At 28.7% G+C, this 14971-nt stretch overlaps 1 protein-coding gene across 1 annotated transcript in view; it reads right to left on the reverse strand.

Annotated features, from left to right (window-relative positions):
- The window catches only part of LOC100206129 (BSD domain-containing protein 1), a 65776-nt gene that overhangs the window by 35541 nt on the left and 15264 nt on the right, over positions 1-14971 (reverse strand). The window contains exon 3 of the mRNA XM_065814419.1: positions 9390-9509. Within this exon, the coding sequence (XP_065670491.1) occupies positions 9390-9509 (120 nt within the window). The remainder of the gene's footprint in view (positions 1-9389; positions 9510-14971) is intronic.

A 14971-nucleotide genomic window follows, 5' to 3' on the forward strand; every position in this document is an offset into this window, starting at 1 on the left:
TATTAAGTAAGTTAAAAATCAAATTGCGTACACAAGGTAAAATGTAATTGTTGACAAAATGAAGCAAATATATGTGTATTTAAAATTTAACAAAAAACACATTAAAATGGTACATAGGACAAAGATAGTGAAATATTGTAAAATAAATCAATATTTTTGAATTTTTTGATCTTCATTGTTCAAGTAAAAAAAAAAATTAAGCTTAACATTATATTTTAATTTCTTTCAAAAAGATAAAACAACAAAAAAAAAGAAAGAAAAATCAATTTGGATAATGGTAACACTCCCCTCAGTTAGTCCGAAATATGGGCAAAAAAGGGGCAAAAAATGATCTTTGGACCCATTGAGGGAAGTCATGGAGTGATCTAATCATGAAAAAAAAAAAAAATTTATTAGTAATATCAAGGTTGGGGCACCTTATGAAAAGCAATGTTAGTTGAAATTCAAAAAAGTCATTTTTTTGAACACCCTAATATATATATATATATATATATATATATATATATATATATATATATATATATATATATATATACTTTTAAGAGAAAAAAATTGTACTTTTGCGAGAGCTGTAAATATATATATATATATATATGTATATATATATATATATCAGGCCTTGTTACAAGATTTCGCTGCGTAGCGAAAACGCGTAGCGCATTTCTAAGTAACTCAACTCAGCAAATATATTTTGCATCGTTAGAAGTTATATTGCGTCACTCGCGTCTTTTCAAGTACCGCATTGTAATTAAAGTTATTTTATTAACGCGTTAAAAATCATACAAACAGTTTGTTTTTTTCTCACTATAACAAAAGTTACAAATAAAATCTAAGTTCTTATTAAAATGTGAACTAAATTTTATTTTGAGAAAAATATTTTCATGAAACGTAAAATATTTGTTTATTTTCTTATGATTTTCTTTTCAAATATGAACTAAATTTTATTTTGAAAAAAATATTTTTTTCATGAAACGTAAAATATTTGTTTATTTTCTTATGATTTTATATTTGGTTTTTGGTTATTTTATTAACTGTTAATACATTTTTTCTTATTTAATTTGTGAACTCTTTTTAATAATGTTTTTAAACAATAAAGTTTTTTTTTTGTTATTTATCAGTTACCGATAACATATTCGTGATCATAATTTATTTTCATAAATTAAATGAACGTCATTAAAACTTTACGTTATTGAATTAACAATAAACAAAATATCTTATTAATAAAATATTTACATCAAAATAAATCGTGCATTTTTTAAACTTATTATGACTAAAAATAATTTTTATATTTAAAAGGAATTTATATATTTAATTCCTTAAGATAAAACTTAAAACACTTTTTTTTTTTAACTAATTTTTAATAACAAAAAAAAAATTATGAAACAAACTGTTTCTTTAACAAAAAAATCTATTATTTTACAATTGCGGTTAAATACTTACGACTTTATTTCTTCTGAATAAACGTCACGTTAACGGTAATCAAAAGATAATTTAAATATTCTAAAAGATAAGTTTTTGCGTAGCGCAAAACTGCTGAACGCGTAGGCAAATCGCCTTTTCGCAAGCAAAATGCGAGCTGCGTAGCGCTTCTTAACAAGGCCTGATATATATATATATATATATATATATATATATATATATATATATATATATATATATATATATATATATATATATATATATATATATATACACAGTGCTGAACAATGAATTAGAAATTTGTACAATTTTTGTCTATTTCAGCAAGTATATACCAAATAGCCCCTTAAAATATATTAAATATGTTAAAAATGACAAAACCAAATAATCAAAATTCAAATAAATATTTATGCAACACGCTATTTTGTTTGTTTACATGACGTTTTGTTTACTTAGTGACGGTTTGAATATTATATATAATTTCATGAATTTTGTAAATATAAGTATTGTAGGAAATGTGTTTAATGAGTGATCGGTATGATGTTAGTGGTATGCAATCTTTATTTGTGTAAATGTATGATACAGTTTTATTGTTTATTTAGATTATTGTAATTAGATTAGTTTTATTGTAATAATTGTAAGTTAATTGATACAATGGGAAAAGTTTCCGATCTCAGCCCTGGTAAAAAACGTGAAATTAAAGCTTATCTTTGGTGTTCTTCTATCTAAAGTAAGGGTATTGCAACAAAACTAGGCATTTCACCAGCTTTTGTCAGTAGAATTAAACAAAGACTTGAATTTGATGATGATATTCTGAGTTCAAATAAGAAAAACTGTAAACCAATGAGGAAGACGACAGCTCATGATGATCATCAACTCAAATCTTTATGTAAGATTGCAAATCATCCTCTGCCAAGCTGACAATGGCAACTCTATGATGTCTCATAGAGTTGCCATTGCTTTGTCATAATTGTTTTGGTCTCATAGAGTTGTCATGCTCTTGTCATAATTGTTTTGGACTGGCCGGGGAACAGTCCCAACCTCAACCTAATAGAGGGATTGTGGAACAAACTAAAGCGTGAAGTTTTAAAGATGCCCTCCACTAACAAACGCGATCTGATAGAACGTTTAATACGAGTATGGCACCATGACAAACGACTTGCTGCTGAATTTATTCGGGGTATGCCAAGACGCGTTGCTCAGGTCATCAAGAACAAAGGGGGATCAACTCAATATTAAAGACTGTTTGATGATAAACACTTATCATATACTGACTAATTATCATATATGTACATGTAGTTATATACCCTACACACTTTTTTGCAAGTATTGCTGCTATTTTACAATAAATTTACTATTCAAAATGTAATTTTGTTCAAAAATTAAAAATTTCTAATTCATTGTCCAGCACTGTATATTCCCTACCTTTATAATGTTTGGTGTTCTCAGCAAAAGAAGGAAAAAGCAAAGAATGATGAAATAAAAGATTGTTCCCCCATGCCAAACCTTTAGTCACTGTAGCAACACTCTTTTACGGCAGCATATATATATATATATACATATATATATATATATATATATATACATATATATATATATACATATATATATATATATATATATACATATATATATATATATACATATATATATATATATATATATATATATATATATATATATATATATATATATATATATATATATATATATATATATATATATACATATATTAGGGATATGACTTCAAATATTTTATTAATTTTTATTCTCTGTGTTACAATAAGAGGAGAAAAAATATGTTTCAACAAAAAAATTCCATAGAAAAGTGTCAACTACTAAAAAAAATTACACCCCATGACATCTGACAAATGGTGAAAATCACCAAAAATGAAATGTTAAAAAATTTCTAAAAAATCTGCTTTTAAATTTTTGTTCAAAAACTTTATATTTTTTACAATAAATTAAAAAAATTGATTTTTATTAGGATATAAAATTTTGCTTTTTTTAAGACTCAACTTTATAAACTTTAGTAGAAAAACATTTTTGGTAATATATGGTACCCACCATGTCATTTAGTTACTTGACATAGGACATGACATTTTTTAAAAGTTGACACTAGCAATTTTCTTGATTCTTGCACAAAAACTCCTCAAAAAATAATATTGGAATATTCTTTTAAAAATAGTCATATCCTCAATGTATGAAACCTTGGAATTAGGAAAAATGAGGTTGGAAATAATTTGCCGACCTTAATCTTTTAGAGGTCGGCATCAAGTTAGCAAAAAAAATTTGATACAAAGGTCTTACCATATAATATTGAAACGAGGTTGGCAATTTTTTGACAAACTCAAACACTTTGAGGTCGGCATTGCCGAACGCCAACCCTAATTCCAAGGGCTGTGATATGTATATATATACTGTATCGGACAAAACAAGTGCAACCAAATAATGCTAATTTAGTTTCTTTATATAAAAGTGCTGCATTTTTTCAATTTAGAGAAATAACTATGTAACTGTTTAGAGACAAAGCTCTTCAAGTTTTATTCATCACAAAGTTCATCATTTGTACACGAAAATTAATAAATTAATCAAAAGTATTGAAAAATGTTGATTTCCTTCTGGACAAAACAAGTGCAACTCGACAAAATGTTGACCAAGCTGTATTTCGCTATCAATATTTCGTGGCGAATCCTTTGTTGTCAAACACAGCCTTGCATCTTTGAGGCATAGATTCGATCAGGTGATCAATGAAACTTTGTGGAATCGCTGCCCAGGCCTTTTGGATTTGTTCAAACAGTTGATCCTTATTACGAACACCTTCACGATTAATTCTGCGGTTGACGATCTCCCACAGGTTGTCGATAGCGTTGAGATCCGGAGATTGATGCGGCCAATCCATTACCGATAGGTGGTTGTCTTGAAAACACTGCTTGACTACTTTTGCAGTGTGTTTCGGATCGTTGTCTTGCTGAAAAACCCATTTTATTGGCATATTCCATTCAGCATGAGGTAACATAACATCTTTCAGGATATTTTTATATATGAAACGGTCCATTATTCCATCGTTTCAATGTATTGGACCTAGACCGTTAGCAGAAAAACACCCCCAGACCATTACATTGCCTCCACCATGCTTCACGGTCTTATGGCAGTAACGTAAATCGAGGGGTTTTCCGGCCGGTCGACATGCACGGCAAATGCCATCGCTCCCAATGATATTGAACTTCGATTCATCACTGAACAGGACAGTTCGCCATTTCTGCACATTCCTGTCAATATGAGATGTAGCACACAGGAGTCTTTTCTTCTGGTTTTTTTAGTGAAATCAGCGGTTTCTTTGCAGGGCGTCAAGAAAACAATCCTGCTTCAACAGCACATCGTCTCATTGTTCGGTCCGATACAGGCAGCTCTAATTGCTTTTGTATCTCGACTGATGATACCCAGGGATTCTTCTTGACGGATCTGACGATCATAGAATCCTCTCTAGAAGTGGTGGAACGCGGTCTTCCACCTTTGTTATCTGCTGCCAACTTCCCCGTAGAACGATATTTGGAACATAGTCTTGATACGGTCCATTTTTTCACGCGATATTTATCACAAATACTTTTTTGTGACATTCCACTTACGTAATCACCAATAATTTTCTTTCTTAGTTCCAATCCAAGACTATCGGGAGCCATTTTTTCACTTGAAGTCATAAAAATAATAAAAATAAATAATCACGCTTCTCAAGGCTTACCGTGTTACATTTACCTTGTGATGATACAATAATGCTCTGTGGAACACAACATCTTGGTTGGATGTGGACTGTATTGATGTAATGAAACACTTGTTATATTTCACTTCTTGTATTGATGTTCTTCGATAAAAAACTTTGATAAAACTCACTTTGATAAACTGTCTTGATAATATTAACTGATTGACTTCCATTTACTGACTGAATTACATGTCGATTTACATGTCTCTTATATAGTAAAATGAACCTGTGTGAACCTGTTCTGGAAGATTCTAGATGCTTCTTTTCGATGCTTTTGGAAGCTTCTGGATGCGTCTGGATGCTTCTGAATGTTTCTGGATATTTCTGGATGCTACTGGATGCTTTCTGATGCTTCTTCTGGAAACTTCTGGGAGCTTTTGCGTGCTTCTGGAAACTTCTGGAAACTTCTGGAAACTTCTGGATACTTCTTTTAATTATTAAAAAACTTCCATGACGTTGACACGGACCAGACTTAAGAAAATGAAACAAACCAAAAAAGTTGCACTTGTTTTGTCCGCTGCAAAATGGCACTTGTCAACGAAATTCTGCCTGTGTGCTGTCACCTGTCAGCTGATTGCTCATGTCATAGCATGCTATGACTCCAGACTCCTGAACTGTTTGCTGTGTTAGTATAGTTTGTTTCGTTTTTAAGACATGTAAAATTAGGAACACTTTTTAGCATTGTTCGATGTTGGTTGCAAATGTTTTGTCCAATACTGTATATATATATGCATATATAAATATATATCAACTTGTTTCTCCGTGCAGCGGCCTTGTTTGTCAATGTTCGTGTTTCGGAGTTATAGAGTTGAGAGAAGGTTATAACCACAATTAAGTAGCACCCTCGTCTGTAGTGGCCTTCTAAGCCTTGGGGAGGTTAAAACAAAAATCAAAACAAACAAAAAACAAAAAAATATATAAATATAATTTTATGTTAATTATTCAATACAGATTTAATGCTATATCAAGATGCGATCATCTACATGATAACCATCAATAATATAATTAACAAAATACAAAAACAGATAAAATGTCTGTTACCAAAGATCTGAAAACACAAAACTTTGGTTGAATTTTTAGCAAAATATGTCACCAAGGATGATATGTCTTTAAGAACAATTACAAAACCTAATGCAATAGGTAAGTTCTATTTTAAAGAAAGGTTACATAATGCCAAAAAGTCTGCTTATTGAAGCACCAACAGAACATTTAAAAGTATCATCAAATCTGTAATATTCACATAAAGTTGATAAATTTTTCAAATTTTTAAATAATCCTAACTCCATATTGCAAAAACATGTTTTTAAACAAGAAAATAAAAAATAGATACTAAAACTTGACATCAAACATCGTGGAACTTGTTGGTTACCATGATTGAAAGGTAAGTAAAATTGAAACTGTGCATATAGAAAGCACTTTTGGAAATTGAAACAAATTTTATAATGGAGTAGATTTCACAGTTTTAAAAAATATTTTGATTAGCAAGTGTTAAAACCTATTGAATCCGCAGTTGAAGAGTTAATTTGGAAGAACTCAAAAACTTTAATCATTTATGATGTTTTTATTAAATCTTTATGATTAAAAGTGTGGTAGTGCTAGATTCAAAGCACCAAATCATAATTATAGACTTAACTTGTGTGGAGGAACTTTACGTACCAAAAATATTTTCAAGTTAAAACTGTAATCATTGACCATGCTCAACACAGGCCTAGTTTTAAGTTAAAAAAAATGCTTAATGCATTAACCTAATGTAATATTTAACACCATAAAATTCTCTTTAATTTTTTTATTTTTTAAAGACATTTACTTTTTTAAATTACTGCAATAATATTAATTACTGCAAAACAAGTTAAAAGTTATTTAACAACTTTTTTATTATTACTATAAAGGAATATTTATTTATTTACTTTTTTTTTTTTTTAATATTAAAAATTTAATTTAATATTGCATTTTTAAAAATGTTTGATATTAACTAATTTTTTTCTTTTGCATAAATGAATTAATTTATGTTACATTTTTGAACTTTTAAAATGATTATTTCTTAAATTTCTAATTGTGGCATTGCAACTACAAATGATTTTTTATTATAAAAAAAAAAAAAAGGGAGTAACAAATAATATTTATTTACTTTATTTGTTAAAAGTTTATTAGTTTAATATTTTATTATTATAATTAAATTGCTGTATATATCATTTATTAAAAATAATTGCTGCGATTAACTTTATAAAAAAATAAGTTTAACTTTACTTTTGTGCAGCCAATTTTTGATGCAGCCGTTTATTTAAAATTTAATTTTGAGTAAAAAAAAAAAGTTTAGGAAGGAAAACTGAAAAAATAAGCTGATTTTTTTTTAACAACAAATAAAATTTAAATATTGAACAGTATTTAGTAATATTTTTAAATTTGACAGTTAAGTTAAACCCAAGCATTAACTTTAATTTTAATAAACTTAAATATATTTTTTAAATCAAAATTAAATTATATATTTTTAAAATCTAAATTAAATATATATTTTTTTTTTTACCAGAATGAAATTATATACTTTTATTAAATTAGTTTTAAATTAAATCATATATTTTTTATCAGAATTAAATTATCTTTTCATGATCTTTGCTTCAAGCTTAAAAAACCAATCATTACAATAAAATAAAAACAAAATAAAAATAAACTTTTAATTTTATTTGAGTTTTTTTATTAGTAAATAGCGCTTATATCAAACATAACTGCATTCAAACTTATGTAACAAATATTTTTACATAAACATCATTCAAAAGTTAATGTTATTTTTTTTCAAAATTAATTACTTCTTTTATCTTACGGCTTATAGAATAATTTAGAAATTAAAAAATGATAAAAAGTTGCTTAATAGAAATTACTTACTGCTTACATAAACACTTAAGGTGTTTGTAAATTGCCCTTGGTGTAACGGTTTAAAACAAGGCCTGACAACATAAAAATGACTGCAGAGGGAGAAAGTTGTAATTATTTTAGTAATAATGAGTTTATAATTTTTTTATAAAAGTTATAAAAAATTCGATGAACTTGAAAACTGTGCTGAATATATTGTAGAAGATTTACTTTAAAAAATTTTTAATTTAAAAAAAAAATGTAGAAGATGTAAGTATTTTAAAAAATTAATATTATGTTTGTTCTTTAAATTTACTCATTTATATAACACTGTTATGCTGGATGTTATTAACAAAAACTAACAATTAGCAACTTTTACTCCAAGTTTTCACTCTACATTAACATAAAAATTTGGTTAATTTGATTATTAGTTTGATTGAATAATTAGTTTATTATAAATTAAATATAAAAATAGTTTATTTTAATTTTTTGTTCTTTTTAAGCTAACCCTGGATCATTTCAATGTGATTTTTTTTTTAAAGTATTTAAAAGAAAATGGAAGGCTAAAACTGTATATCTCTAGAAAGCACTCTAACGTATCAGTTTAAACTTAATGCTTTTGTCATTTACTATTACAAAAAATTACAAAAACAAAATATTACAAAAAGTGTTTAGCAAAATGATGTTTGATTTACAGTGATATTTTGACTTGAAATTGATTTTAATCCAAGTTAACATTAAGTTATGTTTTGAAAAAAGCATTGCTAACCATAAAAACTTATGATGCGTGTTTGACAAACAATAAAAATTAATGTGTGAACTTTACTTAGGTCAATATATTATTAAAGTAAAATCTAGTTTAAAATTTGTTTTCAACCAAAAATATCTTCTAAAACTCAGGTTTGAACTTGTATATAAAACTTATTTATCAGTTTTAATGTTTTTATTTTTTTATTGTTAATAACCATTATCAGTTAAATACTATCAATTTGATCTGATCATGAACAATCAAATAGACATCATTTTTTAAATGAAATAAATTATTTTATCCTTAATAGGCTTCCTACAAATGGAGAAATGCTCCATTGCTGGTATTGCTGGCCTAATCTCAAAAAAGCAATGCCGACCTAACTGCCGACCTCAAAGTGTTTGAGGTGGGCAAAAAATTGCCGACCTCATTTTTACTAATTTCAAGGGTTGGTTATATCAAACAAAATTATTCAAGTAATTTTAATATAAAGTTTTAAAATGTTTTCATGATTTATTTTTATTTTAATAATTCAATGCTATAAATATACTTTTAAAAAAAAAGGTTTATTCACAAAATTATAAATATAATATTAAAAAAAACTATAACTCTTACCTGATTTAAATTGTTATCAAGTTTTGAAGCAGTTTCTGATATTGCAACAAGTGTATCACCTTGAATGACATCAACAAACTCACTTAGGTCTTTTTTAACCATTTGCAATGTCATTGCAGACTGTAAAAAGGAGATATAATACTATTAGTAATATAATTTTTGAATATTTTATTTCAGATATACAAAATATTTGGGATTTTTAAATATATCCAGGCTTCAATATGACATCTTGATAAAAAAAATAATAATGAAAATATAAAAATAATCAAATATATAACAATAAGTCAAAAAATAATCTGGTCTTTGTTTTTAATTTCTCTAATATCTGTTTGCTTGATTTATTATTTAATAGATTTTAATTTTATTGTCACCCAGTATTAATATAATAAACAAATAAAAAGTTTTCTTTTTTAAAATTAGATTGATAATAAAAAAGAAAAAATTAACTATTATAGATTTGCTCAATTAAAAAAAATTTATCTCCAAGGAATGCTACTATAGAGGAGGTTCTTCTATTATAAAATTTTTTTATCATATTATAGAATCTGAGAACTATAATCTTATATTAATTCAGTGCCTGTGAAGTAAAAATGAACAAACTATTGGATAATTAAATGTTTTTGTTAATTACTTTGTGTCTAATTGCTTTCTATCATAATTTCTTGGCATCACCTTTATATAAAATTGTTTATTATTGAGGTCTGTTTTCACCATTTAGTACAATCGGTAACAACTTGTCATATTATTGATTAAAAACACTTTGTTAATGCTAATAATTAGAATGTGTTTTACAGGCTATTCCCTGTTACTTTTGTTGTTGCAAGGTGTTGTTGCAAATTAAATGACTTTCTATGTTTGTCTTGTAAAAACAATGACTTTCTGAAGGCTGAATAGTAAATTGTTTTGAAAAGCTGACTTCTTCTATCCACAAATAACCATGCCTGCTACTTCTCACTAAGATCTAAACGACCACAACCTTTGTCTGGAAAAACAGAATATGTCCAATAGACTGGGATGACAAAAAAAAAATTATGTGCCAGGTATAAATGCCCTATTTTTTAAACCAAACATTTTACAAGAAATCAGGTTAAAACGGAACAGAGTTATTAACTTGGGATTTTTATACAGATTATGGATGCATAAAGTCTGCAAACTCAATTAGCAAGAGTTAACCAGCTACTGTGATTTATAGGTCCAGATTTTTTCCTGGCAAGCTGTTCGATTACTGTTCCTACTCTTATGGCAAGAAAAATGTTGTACATATATTGCTGACATTTACTGAGATAGAGGATTGCTTCTTTTGATAATATAGGTAATTCGCTTTCTTCTATAACAGGTTTAAATTTTACAATTTTTCACATATCTGAATTTTTCACATATCTGAATAGCTTTACCAATTGGTCCTGTAAAAGAACTTCTGCAGGATGTTAGACCATCTAGTTTTATAAAAAAATATCTTAATGGGAGCTTATTTGTGTGCAGAAGACAAATAAACAATTGTAACGGGTGTCCTAATGCTTTTTCCAAGTTATTTATTACTCCTTCTTTAAATCCTGTGCTTATATTAGTACTACCACAACCAACAACTCATATATTGGATGATTTATCCATTTTGTTAATTTCTGACAAAATGCAGTCTGCAATGTCTTTGCTTTTACTAGATTTTGGTGATACATATGATAGATATTTATTTGCAGGTTTTGCAACCAAAGCAAAATGCTTTTCTTTTTTAGTACTCATATACCATTAATCTCTCTTCCTGGTTAATGTGCCATCATTTCTACCATCAAAATAGAGAAGTAATCGTATCAGTGCATGTGTTATCATTTTCTTGAAACTATTTTCTTGACTTTATCCTCTCTCTTCTTAATTTATTTTTATCAATAACTTTACTTTGATCTGTATTAGTAACAATACTGAAATCCATCAACACAGCTATGGCAAAAGAGGCCACAGCATGATTTGAAACACCATATCTGTCAGCCTCTCTTGCTAGATTTGCTAAAGATACCCTAATTTTTTACTAGTTCCTGAACTTGAACTGTCTGAATCTGATTCGACTGTCTCACTCAACACTTTTCACACTTACATTATCTCTGAATTTGGTGTCTTATTGATTGTCATTCTCTGTTTCATGATCACACTATGATTTAACATATTCATCTAAACTGCCTACTTCTGTTATATTAGCTTTTCTATGTTTTTCAGCACTTCCTCTATTATTTATAGCTAGCTTTCTTTTATTCAATTTCTTTTCTGGTAGTTTGAACGTCTACTCCACCAATGTACATTTAACATATAGTTCTTTGGCAATGTAGAAATTTCAACTCCTTATGTGGAACTTTCTTTTTTCTAATAATGAAATAAACTTATCATATAATTTAAAAATAATCAATTAAAACCAGAATTAACTGCATTAAAAGAATAAATTGTCAAAAGATTCATGAAGATTGAAACATTTACAGGTTATGCAGCTAATAAATAAACAAACGAGATTTAAAAAATGGGGTAGTTGCATTATCATTTTTTAGAGTTTTTTTTGCACTTATTACTTTCACTTATATAAAGGCATAACACTACAGTATTCTTGTAAATATTCACGATAAAAATTGTTTTCGCCCCAGCCTAATATCCAACTGAGATGAACGATTACATTATTTTACAAACTTAAATTATTGAAATGATCAACAAATACTTTCAAGAACTTTCTTACCCAGGGTTGAAAAAATTCTGGGTTTTTGAAAAAATCCAACCCAAATGGGTTGTTTGGGGTTTTATGGGTTTTTTGGGCTTTTTTAAAACTAACCATTACTTTTATAAAATAAAAAAATAAAAATTTTTATAAAGCAAAAAAAACATTTTTTCTAAATAACTAAGAACCATTTTTGTTTTAAAATTTCTTTATCAAAAATACAATGTGTTATAAACAATGATGGATAGTTCAATTTCTAAATTTATAGTTCCTTTACCCTAAATGTTCTTATTTTTATTGTCGAAGTCTCTAACCATTTTTGGAGCTCCTGGACACTCATGGAAGTCCAGTCACTTTAGGAACATGTAGTGATGCTACGACTTTCAAAACTGCAGCATTTTTTGGAATTCCCTGATTTAAATTAGTTAACATTGTTTAAACAGTAAAAATTTTTAATAGTTTAATCAGACTATTCTAGACCCTTTTGACAGCATTGAACGTATTTGGGCAACGTTTGGGATCTTTTGCTTTTTTTGAACAGGAAATATTGTTTTTTTCGAGAAAAGATGCAATGTTACCAACAAATTTCCTTACAGTACGCACCTTCACAGGGGGTATTGCCTTCCAAATTTTTTTCTAAAAATAGCCCCTGTCATAACAGAATTTATTTTTAAAAAATAACTAGATTTTTAATAAGAATATATATTAAGCCTATATCTGGTAGGAAGCTAGCAGGTAAATGGAATGATGAGACTAAGTTTTCAAAAACTGTTTCTGGAAAAGTAATACTACAGTACCAGTGCAATTACTGTGATGAAATTATAAATAGCCAAAATAAGAAAGAATTAGAATTCGTTTAAATAAATATAAAAAAAAACCATTTGCTGATGTTGCAGAAAGAAAATTTTATTTTAAAATATGGCCGAGGATCATCTCAGGCATCTGTAAACTTATTGTGTAATTTTGCTACCCCACAACATTACTTCAGAATCTTTTGAAGCATCAAGCATTCCTGGTATCTTTGGGAGTTGTTACTCTGCTTCAACGTCAACCCAGAAAGAAAAAAAAAAAATTAAGAGTATTGTGCTCAATTAGCCATTCAAGCAATAAAGCACATCAAGAAGGTTTATGAGAGAGATGTAAGTATAATAATACAGTATTTACTTTACTTAAGTTGTTAGAGAAGCTCATAGAACTTGATCTATAAAGATACAATGAGACAAGAAATAAATAAATATTTATATATCATTTTAAATTGTGTTTAATTATAAACATTTTAAGTACTTGTTGAAATATTTTGAATGTTTATTAAAAAAGTTATTTAAATTTTATTATATACATTTGAGAAATAATTAGAAAATGGAAAAATTTGAATATCGAGCATATATTAAAACCTGTGCTCTAATTGGAGTTTCAGCACAAGCCATAACCAATGAATTGGTTTTAGTTCATAGTGACTAAGCTCCAAAATATAGTACAGTTGCCAAGTGGGCAACTTTATTTTATGGTAGAGAGAGTCTCGAAGATGATCCTCACTCACGGCACCCTCAAACCATGTATGCAGCTAAAAATATTGAACGTGTGCGAGCCATTATTGAAGAAAATCTGCATGCAGCACATGATATAATTGAAGCCCCGACATCGATTAATCATTTTACAATAATTCGCCACCCACCATACTCACCAGACTAAGCTCCATCCAATTATTGGCTATTCGACTTGATAAAAAAAAATCTTGATGACAATACTGACGTCGAAAGTCAAAAAACTCGCATAACAAAGCTACTTCAAAGTATACCCAAAGAAGAGTATAAAAAAACCTTTGACAAATGGCTTAAAAGGATTCAACTTGTATAGATGTAACCCAGTACAATCTGCTTCATGTCCTGCTGCCTTGTAGGATACGCCTTTTAAGGCAAAGGCTAGGAGATGCCAACTCCGATTTAAAACACCCCCTGCCTTGGGGCTCTTGGTTGAGTAAAGGCTAGAGATGGTGTCTCGATAAAAATACTCATCTTGGGCAGATGTTAAATGCACCCAGCTACTGTCTTGTAGAAGGCCTCCTAGGCAAAGACTTAAGGGGTAAACAGATTCTATCTGTTGACCAGCCTCGCGCCCCTTCTTCATCTATTAGGCTGGCGCAGATGTATTTTTAATACATTGTTTCCAGTTTAGGATGTTGAATGCTGGATCTTCTTGACTCAATGCATGGGTTTGCTTGTGTCACTGTTTTTATGACTAGGCAACTCATTCTATTATCTCCTTATGAGGGTACAGCTCTAAAACTCAGTTTTATGGTTCTGAGGCCTGCTAGTAGTCAGGTTTCCCGAACTCTGTGGTAGCTCTCAGAGAGGCTGATTGCATCAACAGCTGAAAAATATCAAAGTATTAACAGTGCCATGTTGCGCATGGATGGTGTCCCTGTTTGTACTTTTGGTGTGCATTGCGGAGGCCACATTTGGAGCCCTTTGTTACGGCTTAGGGTTTATTAGTAGTAATGAGGCAATTGCTTGGGCTATTAAACAGTGTTCTGAGTACTATCTATGCTTTGAGTCAAGTTCTTCAATCTAATTTAAAAATGAATAAAGTACCAAAAACTATAAAACACAAAAAACCATCATCATCACCAAGTTCTCTAAACCTATCATTCACTAATATTCGTGGTCTTCGAAGTAACTTTTCTTCTGTTGAGTCTTATCTCTTGCAAAGTTCACCAGACCTACTTGCTCTTTGTGAGACTAATTTGAGTTCGGCTGTCTCATCTTGTGATCTTAGTGTTGATGGTTATCTTCCTCTGATTCGTAAAGACTCCAATAGTCACATGCTTGGCCTGGGCATTTACATTCGTAAGAATTCACCTGTTTGTCGTGAAACTAGGTTTGAATCCACA

Source organism: Hydra vulgaris, chromosome 12 (genome assembly GCF_038396675.1).
Source record: "Hydra vulgaris chromosome 12, alternate assembly HydraT2T_AEP".
Lineage (NCBI taxonomy): Eukaryota > Metazoa > Cnidaria > Hydrozoa > Anthoathecata > Hydridae > Hydra > Hydra vulgaris.